Source organism: Puma concolor, chromosome D1 (genome assembly GCF_028749965.1).
Source record: "Puma concolor isolate L17-30 chromosome D1, mPumCon1.1.hap2, whole genome shotgun sequence".
In the NCBI taxonomy this organism is placed as follows: Eukaryota; Metazoa; Chordata; class Mammalia; order Carnivora; family Felidae; genus Puma; species Puma concolor.
In genome coordinates, this window is record NC_141676.1 from 48,789,029 (window position 1) to 48,809,761 (window position 20,733).

General features: G+C 37.5%; 1 protein-coding gene and 1 long non-coding RNA gene across 2 annotated transcripts in view; one reads left to right on the plus strand and one right to left on the minus strand.

Annotated features, from left to right (window-relative positions):
• The window catches only part of LOC147576659 (uncharacterized), a 205,288-nt gene that overhangs the window by 160,868 nt on the left and 23,687 nt on the right, over nucleotides 1-20,733 (minus strand). The gene's annotated exons all lie outside the window — the stretch shown is intronic.
• LYVE1 (lymphatic vessel endothelial hyaluronan receptor 1) lies at nucleotides 4,957-19,677 on the plus strand. Its single transcript, XM_025928964.2, has 6 exons — nucleotides 4,957-5,255; nucleotides 8,944-9,115; nucleotides 9,224-9,363; nucleotides 16,103-16,411; nucleotides 17,046-17,124; nucleotides 17,664-19,677. Exons 1-6 carry the CDS (start codon nucleotides 5,171-5,173, stop codon nucleotides 17,848-17,850), a joined length of 972 nt encoding a protein of 323 aa, XP_025784749.1. The 5' UTR covers nucleotides 4,957-5,170; the 3' UTR covers nucleotides 17,851-19,677.

The following is a 20,733-nucleotide window of genomic DNA, read 5'->3' on the forward strand; positions in this document are numbered from 1 at the left end:
TCTCAACAAATTAAAAATGATTAAAGTCATACCGTGCATCTTTTCCAACCACAATGATATCAAACTAGAAATCAACCACAAGAAAAAAATCTGGAAAGAACACAAATACATGGAGGTTAAATAACATACAATTAAATAATGGTCAACTAAAAAATCAAAGAGGAAATAAAAAAATACATGCAGACAAATGAAAATGGTCTAAAATCTTTGGGATGCAGCAAGTGTGGTTCTAAGAGGGAAGTTTATAGCAATACAGACCTACTTCAAGAAGCAAGAAAAATCTCAAACAGCCTAACCTTACACCTAAGGAGCTAGAAAAAAGAACAAACAAAACCAAAACCAGTATAAGGAAGGAAATAATAAAGATTAGAGAAGAAATAAATGAAATAGGGACTAAAAAACAAAAACAACAACAACAAAAAAATAGAACAGATCAATGAAACCAGGATGTGGTTCTCTGAAAAGATCAACAAAATTAATCAGTAGCCAGAGTCATCAAAAGAGAAAGAGAACTCAAAAAAAAAAAAAAAAAAAAAAAGCAGAAATTAGAGAAATAACAATCAACACCTCGGAAATACAGAAGATTATAAGAGAATATTATGAAAAATTATATGCCAATTAATTGGACAAACTAGAAGAAATGGATAAATTCCTAGAAACATATAACCTACCAAAACTGAGGCAGGAAGACATAGACAATTTGAACAGATCAAATACCAGCACTGAAATTGAATTAGTCATCAAAAAACTCCCAACAAACAGAAGTCCAAGACTAGATGGCTTTAAGGGAAAATTCTACCAAACATTTTAAGTGGAGTTAATATCTGTTCTTCTCCAACTACTCAAAAATATAGGAGAGGAAGAAAACCTTCCAAATTCATTCCATGAGGCCAGCATTACCCTGATACCAAAACCACACACACACAAAAGAGAACTGCAGGCCAATATCTCTGATGAATATAAATGCAAAAATCCTCAACAAAATATTAGCAAACCAAATCCAACAATACAGTAACATAACCATTCACCACCATCAGGTAGGATTTATTCCCAGGATGCAAGGTGGCTCAACATTTGCAAATGAATCAATGTGATACATCACATCAACAAAAGAAAGGATACAAGCCATATAATGATTTCAGTAGACGCAAAAAAAAGCATTTGACAAAGTACAACATCCATCCCTGATAAAAACCCTCAACAAAGTAGGTTTAGAGGGAACGTACCTCAACATAATAAAGGCCATTAATGAAAACCCACAGCTAACATCATACTCAATGGTGAAAAACTGAAAGCTTTCCCCCCAAGATCAGGAACAAGATGAGGATGTCCTCTCTCACCACTTTTAGTCAACACAGTACTGGAAATCCTAACCACAGCAATCAGAAAACAAGAAATAAAAGTCATCCAAATCAAGAAGGAAAAAGTAAACCTTTCACTATTTGCAGATGACATACTATATATAGAAAACCCTAAAGACTCCACCAAAAAACTACCAGAACTAATAAATGAATTCACTAAAGTTGCAGGATACAACAGATAGAAATTTGTTGCATTTCCATACACTAATAATGAAGCAGCAGAAAGAGAAATTAAGAAAACAGTACCATTTACAATTGCACCAAAAATAATAAAACACCTAGGAATAAGAATAACCAAGGAAGTGAAAGAATTGTAGTTTGAAAATCATAAAATATTGATGAAGGAAATTGAGGATAACACAAAGAAATAGAAAGACATTCCATGTTCATGGACTGACAGAACAAATATTGTTAAAATGTCCATACTACCTAAAGCAATCTACAGATTTAATGCAACCCCTATCAAAACACCAACAGCATTTCTCATAGAACTAGAACAAATAATCCTAAAATTTGTATAGAACCCCAAAAGACCCCCAATAGCCAAAGCAATCTTGAAAAAGAAGAACAAAACTGGAAGTATCACAATCCATATCCTACAAAGCTGTAGTAATCAAAACAGTATAGTACTGGCACAAAAAGAGACACTTAGATCAGTAGAACAGAAAAGAGAATGCAGAAATAAACCCACAATTATATGGTCAATTAATCTATGACAAAGGAGGCAAGAATGTGCAAAGGGGAAAAAGACAGTCTTCAATAAATGGTGTTGGGAAAGTAGACAGCTACATGCTAAAGAATGAAAATGGACCACTCTCTTACATGCTAAAGAATGAAAATGGACCACTTTCTTACACTATATGCAAAAATAAACTCAAAATGGATTAAAGACCTAAATATGAGACCTGAAATGATAAAAATCCTGGAAGAGAACACAGGTAATAATTTCTTTGACATTGGCAGTAGACATTTTTCTAGATATGTCTCCTGAGGCAAAAGCAAAAATAAACTATCAGGACTACATCAAAATGAAAAGCTTCTACACAGCAAAGGAAACAATTAACAAAACTAAAAAGGCAACCTACCAAATGGAAGAAGATATTTACAAATGACAGATCTAATAAAGGGTTAGTATCCAAAATATATAAAGAACTGATACAACTTAACACCAAAAGAACTGATAGAACTTAACACCAAAAAACCCCAAATAATCCAATTTAAAAATAGAAGACATGAACAGAAATTTCTCCAAAGACATGCAGATGGCCAATAGACACATGAAAAGATGCTAAACATCACTCATCATCAGAGAAATGCAAATCAAAACTACAATGAGATATCACTACACAACTGTCAGAATGGCTAAACTCAAAAACACAAGAAACAGGTGTTGGTGAAGATGGGGAGAAAAAAAATCCTCACATACTGTTAGGGGGAACACAAAGTGGTTCAGCCACTATGGAAGACAGTATGGAGGTTCTTCAAAAAATTAAAAATTTTAGAACTACCCTAAAATCCAGTAATTGCACTACTGACTATTTACCCAAAGACTATAAAAACACTAATTCAAAAGGATATATGGATCCCTATGTTTATTGCAGCATTATTTACAATAGCCAAATTATGGAAGCAGCCTGTGTCCATCAATAGATGAATGGATAAAGAGGAGGTGGGTGAAATAGGTGATGGAGATTAAGAGTACACTTATCATTATGAGCACTGAGTAATGTATGGAAGTGTTGAATCAGTATATTGTACACCTGAAACTAATACAATATTGTACATTATACTGGAATTTAAAAAACAAATTAAAAAAAAGAAAATGGGTCTGGATATTGTTTCCTACTCTCCTTTGCAATTTGATTGCTATTCTCTTCATTTTCATTTAACTTTTCAAATTTCCCTTCTAATTCTACAAATTTTTCTTTGTTGATTCTCCTTGATTATAGCATGAGCTGTTATTTTAGAAGAGGACAGTACTGCTGGTTCTTTTTCCATATCCTAAACACTGTTCCTCAAAACAATAAAGAGAAATTAACTGGCAATATTTTCTTTATAGCTCTCCAGTTTAGCTTTTCACTCCTGTCAACTAACTTTTCAGAAACCTGCCTTGAGTGAGAGGCCTAGAACTGAAGATTGAGCATACTCACATTTAGTGAGAGAGGCAACAAGTTCCCATCAATCATTCTCAATCACATTCCCATAGTGGCTTAACTTCTCTCAATATAGATATCCAAAAAAGTAAGATTGTTTCCTCTTTCAGAAACTCATTCTTAAGCACCAGCACCATCATGCAGACTCCCTTTATCTAATAACTCCCCTTCTAGAAGTTTGTTTCCAAAATTTAGGTCATTCTTTTCTTTTCTCATAAGTTATTTCTCCCATCCAAATCCTTGCATTCTACAGTTTGTTTTTCCCTTCCTGTCTTCTTTCCTTCTTTCTTTTTGAAATACTTTAGAAAAATGCTTGAAGGCTACCTCTCCTTTGGGCATGGTGCTAGGTTTTAAGGATAATGATGAAAAAGACCTGATTCCTTCCTCCTTGTCTATCTAGTTCCGTGGTGATAGAGTCACATATGTTTCCAAGTTAACTATACCTTGGGACTTGTGCTCACCCAAGTAATGAGGTGTACAGATATTTAAATATTAGAGATATTTAAGGGCTATCCCCTGGTCTCTTACAAGTCACCTATGTGCAGAACAGATTCTCCTTTCATTGCTGGTATTTTCTGTATGGATATCTAATTTTATGACCAATACCATTTGTAAGAAAATAAATCATTATCCAAAAACTCCTGTAAATGACATTCATTTTGAAGAAAACTCATAAACCATTGCTCAAGGCATTATTCACAAGTCAGAATTCCATAATTCCCATGGAAGACAAACCATTGAATATCCATCTGGGAAAACAGAGAGTGCAGTCTACTTATACACAGTACATATAAACCTCACATTCATCAAGCAAGAAAGGGGAACTCTAAATTGAATTTTGGTCTACCAGAATAAAAGAGAAGCTATTAAAGAGAGAGTTATTATATAAAGGACGCTTGTGGTAATTACTATTATAACCTCAAAAATCCTTTTGTAAAGTGAAAAATGACTAAAATTTTGTGAATTGTCCCCCAGTTGTGTTTTCTAAATATGAATTGTGTGTGTCTTGTTTCTTTGAAGAAAGAATCACTTGCCATGGTGTATGAGAAAAGATAGGCATATACACCCTGTTCTCAGTATTTAAGTGTGCATTTGCTTTCATGAGCTTCTGCATCATCCCCTGCCCAACAACCGCCGCCTTCTCAAAGATAAGCAGCTGGAGAAAAAAAAAAAAATCACTGACTGTGGGAGGAAAAGAAGCACAATCCATGCTCAATCTCCTTTAGAGACAGACATTCCTAAGAGTATATAAATGAATGGGCTCCACAGGTAATAACAATGAACCATGTCAGAACTGAGCTGTTTGGGGAGGTAGGGGATGGCAGGGAATATGGGAATTGGGGAAACCTCTAGCAGTTTATGCTGTGCTATCTGTCTTCCTCATTTGTGTGTTTTCTGAGTCAGCATTAGCTAAATTTTCCAGAAAGCAATCCACAAAGTACAGCCTGGGCATTTAAAGGACGTCACTCATTTCCCCCAGTGACCTTGACAAGTCAGAAGCTTGAAAGCAGGGAAATCCGGATGTCTCAGTTATGAAATGAAGCAGTGGGGCTCCAATATATTTCCAGAAGACTCCATCTAGACTGGTGATTGCCTGCTTCTATTACTACCAGTGACCACCCAGGGTGCTTCTCTGGCTCATAAGGGATTTGCATAATGGCCAAGTGCTTCAGCCTGATGTTGCTTCTTGCCTCCATCTGGACCACAAAGCTCCTGGTCCATGGCTCTCTCCGTGTAGAAGGTAGGTTTCTTACCAGATTTCCAACCTGAGGCAAAGAAAGCAAGATCTTGCAAACTGTCCTAAGCCTTCCAAATTCTTAACTATGGATTGCTGGGAGTAGGGGACCCTCAATATCCACAGATCTAGTTCATAGTGTTGCTCTGCCAGAAATGTTTTTACCATATTGTTGACTTCACCAGAATGATTCACATTTACCTTTATGTTATTTTGACTTTTATTTTTGGTTATCGAATCTTTTTAATGAGAATATTTTGAAACAAAATATTGAGGAGGGATCATTTGTTTTTAAAAGTATTTCATTGAAGAAATAAACCATGATTGTAATGAATTTTAAGCAAGCACTAAAAGCTGGGAAAAATGGCCAACTTTCACTAAATATTGACCTGTTTTATATTTTTGGAAGTGTCAATATAATTATTTTAATTTCAATTTTGCTGTATTACAATTGAATGCATATGTTTTTAATATGAAATAAATAGCAAATTAACTGAAAAAATGTGAAAATATAGGTTTGAAAATTAGTCATTATCTCCCTACCAAAAAGGAATAGCTTTAAGGGATTTCCAGGCTTTTGAGATGCCTAAGTGGTAACCTCACTCTGCAATGTAGGCAAAAAAATTGTAACCACAAATCACTTATTATAGCTCCAGGCAAATGAAAATTTGAGCACTTTAAAAAGAAAGTTGTGTGTTCCTATGCTGGAATAGGCTCTGTGATATAAAGTATGTAGGAATCAGATATCCTGAGTTGATTCATATATTGTTATATTTATTATGAGAGCCTAGAGTAATATTTTTTTTTTCAAAATTCCAAAATTGTTATTCTCAAATAAGTTTGGTCCTCTTTGAAATTCTCCTGGGAGACTTTTCCCCACAATGCTGCCATGACTCAAATATTTTGGAAATTGTTCTTTAACAATAATTCCATTGCACTCTGGACTATCTTTAATGATGTCAAAAATTTCCTAAGGAAATTAAATTATATATATCATATTTTATATTATATATAACTTTTATGTATGTAATATATGAAATTTCATTTAATCTTCTCAAGAAGGGGCACCTAGGTGCCTCAGTTGGTTAAGCGTCTGACTTTTGATTTTGGCTCAGGTCATGATCTTACGTTTTTTGAGATCTTCATGGACAGTAGGGAACTTGTTTGGGATTCTCTCTCTCTCTCTCTCCCTCTCTCTCTCTCTCTCTCTCTCTGCCCCTCCCCACTCTTGTGCTCTCACTTTCTCTCTCAAAATTAATAAATCAACTTAAAAAAATCTTCTCAAGTAGACATTTTATAGATGAAACAGGCTCAAATGAAGCCAAGTGACTTCCTAATGCCGTATAGATGGTAAAAAAAAAAGCTTGGGTTTGAATTCAACTCTATCTGATCCAAACATAACAGTATTTCTACTATGCCTGCTGTTTCCTAAAAATTCTTAAGGAAGAGGTTAGTGGAGTAGCCCTTGGATTCCAACTCCCTACTTTTGTCTTTAAAAAAACTAGGAAAGCATAAAAACGACTAATATTTGTTGACTATCTCTTATGGACCTAGTCCCTGCTAGGCACAAGTTATCTAACTTAATTCTGACAAAAATTTTGTGAAGAAGATAGAACCAACCATTTTCATCTTACAAATGAGAACAATAACTTTCCAGAGTCCCAGAGCCTATTAATAACAGGTGAATAATCAAAGCTAGGTCCATTGTCCAGAATAGGTCCTTCATTACTCTAAATAATAACTTTTAAGGTAAAAATGAGTTATGATGGAAGAGTAGCAATACCACTTTCTAGTGTAATTAATAAACCTTCTCTGCAGGTATTCCTAAAGAAACAGCCATGAGATTTGAACAATAGCAAGCTCATGGGCTAAGCCAAATTCCAGGACAAATGGTGTGTTTGGAGAGTTTAGCTCTAATTGTAGAGTGTGTGTGTGTGTGTGTGTTCATTTTCTCCTCCATAACACAGTGGGAAGCAAAATAGTGGGCTTTTAGAGTTTGTGGGGTTTGTGCACCCAATCTGTCCTATATCCGTGCTTATATCCTTGAGTTTGGGAAAGTTACTTAGTCTCCCTGAGTCTCAACTTTCTATTAAAGGAGACAGGGTTTGGCACAGAGTAGCATAAACAGATGATAGATGTTAGAATTAGTATTAGTATTTTTAAAAGTTTATTTATTTATTTTGAAAGAGAGAGAGCAGGGGAGGGGCAGAGAGAGAGAGGGAGAAAAAGAGAATCCCAAGCAGGCTCCACACTGTCAGTGCCATCCAGGTATCCCTAGTATTAGTATTAATATCAGTATTGCTATAGGTATTAGTATTAGTACATATATATAGTCATAAGAGGCTGTTTTGTCATTAACACTCATGTTGGGGTGTTGACTCTCTGGTTTCTCATCGTGAGGGCAACGTCTGGAAGCAAATAAGGCCATCCACAAATATTGTGTATCATATACATATTACCTCTTCTAGCTTCTTGCTCCAGAGCATAGCAAGGCCACATGGAGGACTTAGAAATGCTCCTTCTATGTTTTCAAGAAACTTATTTTAAATACGAACCTAGAAAGTGATCAAAGCATTTGACTGGGTATCCAACACACAGATCTGTGTACAAGCAACCTCTTGGAAGATTGCAATGCCCTCTTATGGATTTTTGTGGACAAAGCCCAATAGGAATAATGCACCTGAATGCAATACAATTTTGCAATTTTATACAGGTCTATAAATCCCAGATCCAAGAAAGTGATCTAAAGAACTTTTGGATTCATGAATTTTTGAGTAAAATATATTCACAACATATCTATTCAACTGCCTCACCTTCCCTTGAGAGATCAGTCATTAGAGAACTAAAACCAAAAAGCTTTGAAGATAACATAATGATGTTACTTATGATTTACTGAGCACCTACTTTGTGACAGGCACTATGCTAAGCATTTTTATTTGAATTAATTCATTCAACTGTCACTACCCTATACAATAGATACTGTTACTCTCTCAATTTTATGAATAAGGAAACTGAGGCTCAAAAAGATTAAATAACTAGCCTAAGATCTCAGAGATAGCAAGTGACATAGGCCAGACTCTAAAACTCAACTTTATTTAGTTTCTCTGTCATGCCAGGTTTACTGCCTGATTTCTTTAGGAACTTCTGAGTAAGCCTGCCCCTCAATGGTCAGAGAACACCTGGGACTGAGAAAGCTCACATTGTGTTATACCAAGTGCAACATTTTTCAGCCCATCTCAGAAATACTGGTGTTCCCAAGCCATATTGGTTTGGTGTATTGTTAGCTATTCTATTAACCAGAGCCCTGAATTCTATTTTTCTCAAAATCTCAGACCTTTCATTTTATAGACTCTAAAAAGGTTTGCAGCAACTGTATCACCTAGACTCAACCCAAGGAACTGGTGGCGAAAGTCTCTATGTAAAGAACAAGTCTCTATGTAAAAAACCCCTTAATGTAGTGGTGTAGGATAGACTCAAATCTGATGAGAGGTACAGCTGGGACCAGAGCAAAGACCCACCCTAACCCAGCAGGATTTCCTTGTGGGAAATGTCTGGCCTGTTATAGCTAACCGTCAATCCCAGCCACAAGGACCTCACTGCTCTAACAAGACAATAATACTTTACTAGGAAGAATAGCTTACAGGCTGGGAACAAGGACAGCGGCAAATTGAGGACCTCTGTGATTCCTTTGCAGAACTTTCCATCTCAGCACCATGCAGAATTGTAGGGGTCACCCTTGTGAACAAAAAGACAACCCAGCAGCTGAATTTCACAGAAGCCCAGGAGGCCTGTAGGCTGATGGGACTAACTTTGGCCAGCAAAGACCAGATTGAAGCAGCATGGAGGTCTGGCTTTGAGACTTGCAGGTGAGAAACAACTGTATTCACAATACTGCTGGACCTCTTCCAGCTCTGTGTTCTTGTTCAGCAGTAGAGATAAATGTATCCATTCAACTAATGTGTATTCTGTTATAGCTATGGATGGGTTGCAGATAAGTTTCTGGTCATCCCTCGGATTCTCCCGAACCCCAAGTGTGGGAAGAATGGGATGGGTGTCCTGGTTTGGAGAAATTCACTCAGCAAAAAGTTCTTGGCCTACTGTTACAACTCATCTGGTGAGTCATATCTGTAGCCTCTCCATGTTTTCTCTAGCTCTATGACCTGTCTGAGTAGCCCTGAGTAGCAGCAGAAGGAATCTTGGTGATGGTCATTTAATACTCCCAATACTGCCTCTAGGTAGGACCAGGCCAGAGTTGGTCATGTTCTCCTCAGAGGAAAAAGTTAGGGAAAATATGACTAAATGGCAACATAGGAAGAGGGCAACCCAGCAGGTTCCATTACCCACATTCCTCCATCTTATAAGATAAATAGGAAGAAGGTAAGGAAATATTCACTATAGACAAAGCAATGTATCGAGTTATCATACTGAACCTTGACAATCTCTTTATAAGGTATACTTTGTCACTCCCATTTTGCAGAGAAAATTTAACCCAAAAGACATAAGTATATTTGTCTACGTTCTCACTTACAACAAAGATTTTAACACAGGTCTAACTCTGAAAGCATGCTCTTTACCTTACCCTACATTCCTTTAAAGGAGAGGAAATTCAGATACTACATTTTTTCTTTTTTTTTAAGTAGGCTTCACACCCAGCATGGATCCCAGTGCAGGGCTTGAACTCATGACCCTGAGATCAAGACCTGAGCTGGATCAAGAGTCAAATGCTTAACTAACTGAGTCACCCAGGGGCCTCACTACACTTGACATTTTTAAGAATAAGATCATTTTATGAAGGAAGGAGTTGAAGTTAGGAAATAGAATTGGTTTGCTCATAGTCACACAGTCATCCTATTAACTTTGCTTGGAGACCATATCCACCTATCCCAAGTGCTCTACCTAAGGAACTTTCCAGAAAGTTTTTCTTTCACTAAATACTTATTCTCTGCTGATTTATTACACTTCACACATACTCATAAATCTGACCTTCTAAAGGTCAGACAGCTGAGTGGTCATATACAAGGGCAGATTCCAAAGTCATTCTCTAAGATCCAAGAGATAAGTGTGCACCAGCAACATTATGTTGCCCAAAGGCAACATACGATCCAAGCAGTTCTCTGAATCAGGAGGCTTTGACCTAGAAAGAGCCCTGAAAGACGCTTTGTCCTCTTCCCTCATTTCATGGATGAAATGATAGCTCAGAATGAAGGTTTGGCTTGTTCTGTTGGTGGCAGAGTCAAAAGTGGAATAAAGCTTTTTTTGTTTGTTTCACCATCCTCCTTCTCTCTTCTGCCTCTTATGCCTACCGCTTTTGGTTGGGGAATTGGTGGTTCACAAACCTGTTTATCTCATAGCCAGCCCATGCCTGTCAAGTGACCTAGCCTTTCAACTTCCTGGCCTTCCCCCCAGCTGTCAATGTGATGATATGATACCCAGCCCTCTGGACTTCACAAAATGGAGTCAGAGGAAGAGGACTTGGATTTGTGTATTTCCTCCTGGTTTCATTTAACTCATACTTCCAACCCCTATATTTCCTGTATGCTTAAAGTTAGATCTAAAGGCTTGATTAGACTCTTGTTCAACATTTTGAGAATAATATTTCATAGATGATATTGTGCACTTTAAATCACATCCCAACTTAATGTCAGTATGTCCCACTATTAATATGCTAACTTTGGTCATTTGAATAATATGGTGACTGCCAGACCTCTCTAAAGGAACTCATAAAGATATGCTTTTCCCCTTGCAATGAGTAAGTAACCTATAATGGGATATTTTGGCACCATGCATATATTCTGACCCCAACTATCTAGTACCTAGAGTTTAAGCAGCCATTGGTTATTCTTACTGGAATCAGTTATTATATGTGGGGTTACAAAATGGTGATGTTTCTAATCTTCCTTTTACATTTATTAACTGGAATTCTTTGATGCAGAAGAATCTCTCTCTTCTCCAACCCCGCCCCCCACACACATTTCTTCCCCCCCTCTTATACTACTATGAATACATTATATTTTACTTATTCTGTGTGTTCAATATGTTGTAATCAATTTTACAATTATTATTCTTTTATTCTTTTTGATGCTCAAATTGTCCCAAATTTGGTGAGTAGGAGCCCCTTCTAGTTGACTTTTGTGTTCTTTATTCCATTAATATTTGAGTAATTCCTTGCTTTCTGACATAATAGCATGTCCCACACTTACGTTGTACTTTCTCTGCCCCTGATATGGAACCAGCCATTTATTTCTCTAAGAAGCCATGTTCTTTTTAATGGAGAATGTTAATTTGAAACCAAGATCTGGATGCAAGTAGTTTTCATTACTACTGGAGTTTTCACTGCTTCTTCAGTATTTTTAGTGGATAGCTCTATACATATATAGCTCTCTCTCTTTCTCTCTCTCTCTCTCTATATATATATAGAGAGAGAGAGAGAAAGAGAGAGAGAGCTATCCACTAAAAATACAGACTTATATCTAAACATTATGAATTTGGGGGCACCTGGGTGGCTCAGTCAGTTAAGTATCTGACTTCAGCTCAGGTCATGATCTGGTGGTTCATGAGTTAGAGCCCTGAGTCGGGCTCTGTGCTGACAGCCCAGAGCCTGGAGCCTGCTTCTGATTCTGTGTCTCCCTTTCTCTCTGCCCCTCTCCCACTCATGCTCTGTCTCTCTTTGTCTCTCAAAAATGAATAAATTTTTAAAAAATTTAATAAAAAATAAAAATTATGAATTTGTATTGATATTTCCAGCTCAAATATAACAGGTCAAGCTTTTTCTTAGTTTACTTTGTTTTACACTTATATTTTTCTCTTACACAGAAAATCACAGTTCCCAATAAATAATATTACTATACTTTCTCATCCTATGATAGTTTCAAAATATAAAACCAACATTATTGAGTGAACCCATTGAGTGAAATTTGAGATTTCTTTGCATTTCTTTTAGTCCCCAGAATATAGCCCTCTAAGGGTGTACTGTCAATGAAGTATGTGCAAAAGGGACTTGAAAAATTCACAACTCTGTGTAGTTATACTATCAGTTTGAAATAAATTAGGTTCATCTGCTTTTGTTTGCCATCTTTGTGAGGATCAGAGATAATCTAACCTTTATTCAAATGCTAATCCTAAACATATGCCATTTGTTTTTATAACTTTCTTTTTTATGGTTATCTTGTGAGGTCTATCAGAGTAACTTAAACCTGACGCTACGCTTTATCCTAATTGTCTTTTTTATTGCTATCTTTGTGAGCTTTGGGGGACCAGATCAAGGTGCTTTGAATGCTCTGCATGCACCATCTGTTTCATGCTGTTCCCTCCACCACAATGCCCATCTTCCTATTTAGTTAACTGCTACTCTTTATTCAATTCTCGAGTGCCATCATCTTCAAGAAGCCTTCCCATACCCTTTACTCCTATCTTTCCTCTTGGACTCCAACTACACTCTGTGTTTAACATCAGTACACTTGGCACATTCTAAAGAAATCATATTCATAGTTTGAGGTATGTCCTCAACCCAGTAGGAATTATGGAACCAGACTGCTGTTGCTCCCTCACACTGTGGCCCTGTTGGCTATATTTAATGAACAGAGAGGCAAAGGAAAGTAATTGTTAGATAGATCCTGTCTATCATGCTCATACATTATGATAGGCCCTACACATTTATTATCTCATTAACCCTCAGTAAAATGACAGAAGGGTATCGTTTCTATTTTCCAGGAGAAATAACTGATGTTTAGAGTATATTTTACTATGATCCTAGTCAATAAGGAAAAGAGCCAGGATTTAAATCTTGAGCCACTACTCCCATGTAGCACCTTCCATGGTGATGACTACACATCAATAATATACCAGGCCCCGGTTGGGTTCTGGGCATCAATATTTTTTAAAAGCTCCCCAGATGATTCTAACCTATAGCCAGGGTTCAAAAAATCAATTTTCCCTAGGAGATCTCTAAAATATAACTTTTAGGATTCCAGATATTTCTGGATTCCCCTGTTTCTTTGCAATTGCAATAATCTCCTTCCTTATTCCTGGATTGTACTCTCTCCCCATTGCATTTCATCCTCCACACACCTCCACTGATAATTATGTTACTCCTCTGCTCCGTAGCCCTTGGTGACTTCCTATTTGAGAATATGATGTAAACTATGAAGCCTTTTACGCATTAAAGTGAGCATGTATGAGAACTCCTGTATATCAGTTGGGAGGTTTGTGGACCCAGTTGAAAATTCCATTTCCTACAAAATACATTCCAAATGCTTTAACAAGGCAATTACGAATCTCAATACTCTGGCTCTAGTCAATCTACCCAGTTTCATCTCCTGCTTGCAGTCTTTCATGCTACCAATCATATATACACTCTACTCTCCAGCCACCCTGCACTCCTTATCATTTTTCTGTAACTACATTTTCAAACTTCTGGATTCTTGGATCATGCTATTCCTATTGACTGGAATATTCTACTCCTTCCTGCATACTAGATGAGCTTCTGCTGTGTTCCAAACATACTGGCCTTTTATTCATCAAACATACTGAGTTCATTCAGCTTTGGGCTCTTGAACTTCCTGTTCTCTTTTCTGGGAATGATTTTGCCCTCGATTTTCAATGACTGGCTACTTCTTATCATTTAGGCCTCAGCTTAAGTATCACTTCACTTTCTCCTATCATCCTACTCAAAGTATCTTCTTGGGATGCCTGGTGGCTCAGTCGATTAAGCATCTGACTTCGGCTCAGGTCATCATCTCACGGTTTGTGAGTTCAATCCCCACGTCAGGATCTGTGCTGACAGCTCAGAGCCTAGAGCTTGCTTTGGATTCTGTGTCTCCTGCTCTCACTGTCCCTCCTCCTCCCTAGCTCATGCTCTGTCTCTCTCTCTCAAAAATAAACATTAAAAAAGATTTTTTTAATAGTTAAAAGCAAAGAGGGAGGGAGGCAAACCATAAAAGACTCTTAAATACAGAGAACAAACTGAGGGTTAATTGGGGGGGAGTGGGGGAAGAGGGAAAAATGGGTGACGGGCATTGAGGAGGGCACTTGTTGGGATGAGCAATGGGTATTGTATGTAAGTGATGAATCACGGGAATCTGCCCCCAAAACCAAGAGCACACTGTACACACTGTATGTTAGCCAATTTGACAATAAATTATATTAAAATTAAAAAAAATTTTTTTAATTCAAAGTATCTATCTCCCATCCCCCACCCCTACCAGTTTAATCCTTATTCTCTTTAATTTTCTTCTTAACATTTATCATACTCTGAAATTTCTGGCTTTTAAAAAAAATCTTATCCTTCCATTAGCATATAAGGCCCTTAAAAGTAAGAACTGTTTTCTTTGTATCATGACCTTGACACCTAGAACAGTGTTTTCCACAGAGTTGGAACTCAATACATATTTGTTGAACAAACACATTAATCCTCCATACCTTGCTCAAATGCCATCTCCTCTGTGAATCTCTTTATCAAAATACTTCTGTCCTGGAAACTGGAACTAGACCTAATTGTATCTGTATTTTCAGTTCCCAACATATAATGTGCTCATATGTTTTTTCCCTGATATTGAAAATTTTTCATTTTTTGAAGAAAAACTTAGCATGTGCTCAAGAATGAGAAATGTAACTAAAAGTTCAAGGCAGAGGTCAAGGATAATGTGTGTTTCAATAGAGATATTTTATAAGTATAATAAATAGTATAAAATTCTGACTGAATGTGTGTGTAGTCAAAATGTTTTATCAATAGTATCAATGACCTTGATTGGTAATTTATGGTATTTTTCAAAAATGAATGAAATAACTTTTTTTTCCTAGCTAACATTCCAGCTGATGGTACCCACTGCCAGAAATAAGTAGGAATTTGAAATAGATGCAAACTCATATTATATCTATTATATTATACTATATATTATAATATGTCATATTATAATATATCATATGGCTCTGCCATTTACTAGGTATGTGACTTTGGGCAAGTTATTTAATTTCACTGAACTTCAGTTTCCCCCTATAAAATGAGAGTTTAATAAAATTGCTAAATAAAGTGTCATGATTGGCTCAGAGTTAGCTGCTCAAAGATGTTGAGTTTCCTCTCCACCAGAGCCAACAGATAGGAAACAGATAAACCTATATCCAGCCCCTGCTCCCCTCCTTAAAATTTTTTTTATTTTGAAGAGCACAGAGAAAGCTGGTTTTAGATCTTTGTCCTGAAGTGGTGTCATCTGTATATATTCAGTCTCCCCAGCTACTCCTTCCATCCTGTCACTTTTCTTTCCTTTCTTTATTCATCAAATATTTATTGAGCATGTATTATGTGCTAGGCACAGGGAATGATAAGACAGGGGTCCTGCTTCCAAGGAGCTCAGTCTAGTGTAGAGCAGTGCAATGAGAACCTTGACAAGGGAAGTATAAGGAGGTACAAAAACATATGCCTCGGAACCCAATCTAGTCATCAAGTCTGCCTAATAAAGAGATGTTCAATCTGAGACTTGAAGAGTAAGTAATAGCTAAGTAAAGAGGGGACAAAGAGTCTTACAGGTGAAGAAAGCATCATGGTCAAGGCTTGGATATGAGAGAAAGCACATCAAAGAAACTGAAGAAATCTGAGTAGGCAAGAGGAAGGAGAGACACACTGGTCAGATAAGGCTAGCCATGTCAGCAGGAGACAGATCACAAAGGGCCTTATGGGCCACTGAGTAGAGGCAGTCACTGAAGGATTCTAAGGAAGTGATATGATTAGATTTGCATTTTTCTAAGACCATTCTGGCTGCAGTATAAGGGGACTGGAAAGGAGTAAGACTAGAGGCAGGAAGAACATTAGGAGGTGTTACAATACTTACTTGTTACTTTATTTTTCCCTCCCCCAACAGATACTCGGATTAACTCATGCTCTCCAGAAATTATCACCACCAAAGATCCCATATTCAACACTCATGAGGCAACATACACAACAGAAATGATCACCAGTGACAGTGCATACTCGGCTTCATCTACTGTTGCACCTTACTCTACTACACCTACTATTGCTCCTACTTCTGCTTTGGCCTCCACTTCTCGACGGAAAAGAAAGTTGATTTGTGTAACAGAAGCTTTTGTGGAAACTAGCACCATATCTACAGAAACAGAATCTTACATTGAAAATAAAGCAGCATTCAAGAATGAAGTTGTTGGGTTTGGAGGTAAAAGCTTTCTGTGTTTGCAGAATATTTGTGTGTGTTTGTGTGTTTATGTATAACAGAAAATACATAAAAAACTAGGCTATCTCCAGATTGGCCATACAAGTAAAACCTTAATGCAAACTCAACTTTCATAAAGTCATAGAACTTGAGGGCTCTAAAGAACCTTAATGATTAAACTAAAAATCATAGTATATGAGTATAAAGTAGCTTCACTTTTAAAACTCAAAGACTTTAAAAATAAGACACTATTAATATATCAGAGTTTAATATATATATATTTATATATATATGCCTTTAAATGCCTATGATTAGAAAGTTTGTCTTCCTATTTAAAAGGAAGGGTTTACACCTAACTAGCTCCAAACCTATCATCCCACAGCCACAGAGAGGAAATGGACTCCATGATATTGCAATTTATAGAATAGAGCTTGAGAGGCAAGGCCTGGGATTCTATAGGAAAAGAAGCAAAGAAGCAGATGTGGGCCCAACATTCTAAGTAGCCCCGTTGTGGTCACAGAGAAGGCTTTTCTCCTGCATTATCTGTTGTCTTCATGCGTGTAAAGAATCATTAGAAGAGCAGCACACAACACTGTGTAAGCAAAGGACCCACAGACGATGTCTCTGTTTCCTCCAGGTGTCCCCACGGCTCTGCTAGTGCTTGCACTCCTCTTCTTTGCTGCTGCAGCTGGTCTCGCAGTTTGCTACATCAAAAGGTGGGGTTGTTGGCACATTGTTAGTCTTGTAATGTTTGTCACCTTCCTATCTTGTGTTTTTTCCAGGGTCGTTGTTAGCATTTCGTCAGTCAAAACAGAGACAGTAGACTTCTCACATCGTAAATTTTCTCCCTCTTCTCACCTCTCCTCCCTAACACCCAATCTTTCCTACTATTTCAGCACATGCATGTCACCCAGCCTTTAGAAACAGGTCAGTGGGTGTCCCTTTGAAAATCAAGAGATAAAAAGAAAAGACTGAAATCTAGGGGGGAAGTATATGCTTTATTTTGATTCGGAATTCTCTGTTGTTGGTGGGAGGGTTGTGAGGTCAGCCTTAAGTGTGGCCTGCAAATTTACTGTCTCATCTAAATGAATCCACTAAGGTAGGGATGCAATGTATTTGAGAATGCACATGTTAGCATCTGACATAAAGGTACCAGCATACTGTGCTAATACGTGCCAACACAGACAAAGTGTTATCTATTGTCATATATGTTACATAGAAGTGTCTCACTTTAATTTTATGTTTATGCCTATAGGTATGTGAAGACCTTCCCTTTTACAAACAAGAATCAGCAGAAGGAAATGATTGAAACCAAAGTAGTAAAGGAAGAGAAAGTTGATGATAGCAATCCTAATGGGGAATCAAAGAAAGCTGATAAAAATTCAGAAGAGCCCAAGAGTCTGCCCAAAACTACAGTGCGATGCCTGGAGGCTGAAGTTTAGAAGAGAAAGAAATGAGAGGACACACCTGAGGCTGATTTCTTTCCTGATTCATATCCTGGTCCTAGATGGGGAAACTTAAAGGGCCAAAGAACCAAACAAGAAAGTCCACCCTTGGTTCCTAAATGGAATCAACTCAGGGCTACTTTTGGATTATGGAGTTCACCGAACAGAATTCCCTTCTTACTGCAGTCCTTTCTGGATCCTCCTACCTCCAAAGCTTCCCACAGCCTTTCTAGCCTGGCTATGTCCTAATAATATCTCTGTGGGAGAAAGGAGATTTACAAACCACAAGAACCTAAAACAGCTAATCAGAGCGCATTTATAAAGAGGCTTCTCAGCTGGCTGACAAGAGGTGCGTTGAGAACCAAGAGATTGTTGAGACCAAGCTTTTCTCTATTGATTCCACAGGCCAGATCCTTTCTTCAGCTCTGAAAAAGTAACATGCATCACCTGGCATGCCCTTCTGAGCCAGGCAAGAACAAAAGAAGGAAGGAAAAGTTCAGCAACTGAAGGTCATGGACATTCCCATGACTTGAGACCTGATCTCTGTAAAGCCAAAATAAGTAGAGAAAAAGAATGAGGCCAAAGATGTTGCCAGTATATTGTCAGCAGGGACTATAAGTAGAAACAAGGTCAAAGTAGTCATCTCTGAATAATCTGAGTTGGAATCACTTTTTAGAACACACTTTCTTTTCTCTCTCTCTCTCTCTTGCTGCTGCCATTTTTTCTAGAAGTACATAATTTTATAAAGGAACCCCCCCAATCTCTTACAAATTTTTATTTTTATCGGAACTGTATCTGGGAAATTAGTACTGAAGAAAATTACTGTATTAAAAGGCAGTAGAATTTAACAAACATTTAACAAACATTCCTACTATATGTCAGGTGCTGGGTAAGGTATTATATTCTATAATAGAATATTATTTATCAAAAACTTACAAACAATAAAATGTATGAAGCTAATTTTTTCAGTTTTGATATCCTTAGCTTATCTACTTGCAAAACTAATTTTTTGCTAAGACTAATCCATTCACTATTTTCTCTAATATGGCAGCCACTATAACCTTAATTTATTATTAACATACCTAAAAAGTACATTATTACCTCTATACACCAAAGCACATTTTGAAAGCGTCATTAACAAATGTATTGCCAGTTCTTTTATCAGCAAGAAGGGCTCAAGAGGTGCAGAAATATTTGTGTCAAAAAAAAAATAAAAACATTTAGAAAATTTTGTTGCTCCCTTATTTGCATAGATGCGTTATAATTTTCATGGAAAACTGAAGTAATCTGTTTTTTTGCAAAAGTAAGAGGGACAACTTTGGTTGTTGAAAAACAAATATTTGTAAACCCAGCGGTACATACATCACCATGTGGGGTTATGCTTGCTTCAGGGGATCTTATTTTAAGTTGGTCAAGTACTCACCCATAAAACAGTCCTTTACTTAGGATACATTACAATCCATTTCAGAATTCACAGAGAGCTGAAGATTCAGGATTGTTCCCCTGTCCTGTTTTTCTAGCTTTCTGTCTCCCTCTCTCTTGTCTTCCCGTTTGGACTAGTATCTTCTTTCCCTTACCAGTGACTACACAGCTAGCTAGCTCCATGGTCCCTTCAGCTCAGAGACCATAAACTGCTGGCACAGTCTTTGGTAGTTGGCCCAGAGTATTATCTTAAATTTTGGGTTAATTGCCAGGAATTAAAACTTGAGGGGTGCCTGGCTAGCTCAATCAGTAGAGTATGTGACTCTTGATCCAGGAGTTGTGAGTTTGAGCCCCATGTTGGGTGTAAAGATTACTTAAAAATAAAATCCTTAAAGAAATCAAGGGTTTTCACATATTTATATTTCTGGGTTCCCTTGAAAAGGGAAGATTTGGGGGCACCTGGATGGCTCAGTTGGTTGAACGTCTGACTTCGGCTCAGGTCATGATCTCGCAGTCTGGTCCCTGAGTTTGAGCCCTGCGTTAGGCTCTGTGCTGACAGCTCAGAGCCTGGAGCCTGCTTCAGATTTTGTGTCTCCCTCTCTCTCTGCTCCTCCCCAACTCACGCTCTGTCTCTCTCTCTCTCTCAAAAATGAATACACGTTTTAAAAAACGTTTTTAAAAAGAAAAATGGGAAGATCTGGAAATCAAGAACCCATATTCCTACACAACAATAACTATCTCAGACTGAGTAGTGGCTGTTCCCTTTAAAAGGTCTCTGCTTAACAGAAGACCATGAGGGAGGGGAAGGGGAAAAAAAAAAGTTAGAGAGGGAGGGAGCCAAACCATAAGAGACTCTTAAAAAATGAGAATAAACTGAGGGCTGATGGGGGTGGGAGGGAGGAGTAAGTAGGTGATGGGCACTGAGGAGGGTACCTGTTGGGATGAGCACTGGGTGTTGTATTGAAACCAATCTGACAATAAATTTCATATTAAAATGCATTCATTCATTAAAAAAAAGGTCTCTTCTTGCTTCACGCCACCACAGTGTTCACTGTCTATTGCATTTTCATGCCAAAATAAAGGTGCCATGTCCTATGGATCTTGTAATACTATTGCCGTTTCTTTCACACTCAGCCCATTTCACTCATTTACAATCTTCCAGGTGCTGAGGTCTATGAGTTTGAAATTCTGGTTTGTCAGTCCTTAAGTTTTATTAGCCTCATCTAGTTCTCAAGTAGTGAAGAAGAAACAGCAAAAAAGAGCCTAAGTAATGGTCTTCCTTTTGTGTGTTAGCTGAAAAATAATCAGATCTTCCACACTAGATCTCTCATCTTGAAGGCATCTACTATATATTAAGACACTATCATCTATTAATTTAGACAGGTGTGTGTCCTCCTCAGGAGGAAGGGGGAAGGAGAAAAACCCCACCCATCCACATATGATCACTAGATAGCCCAG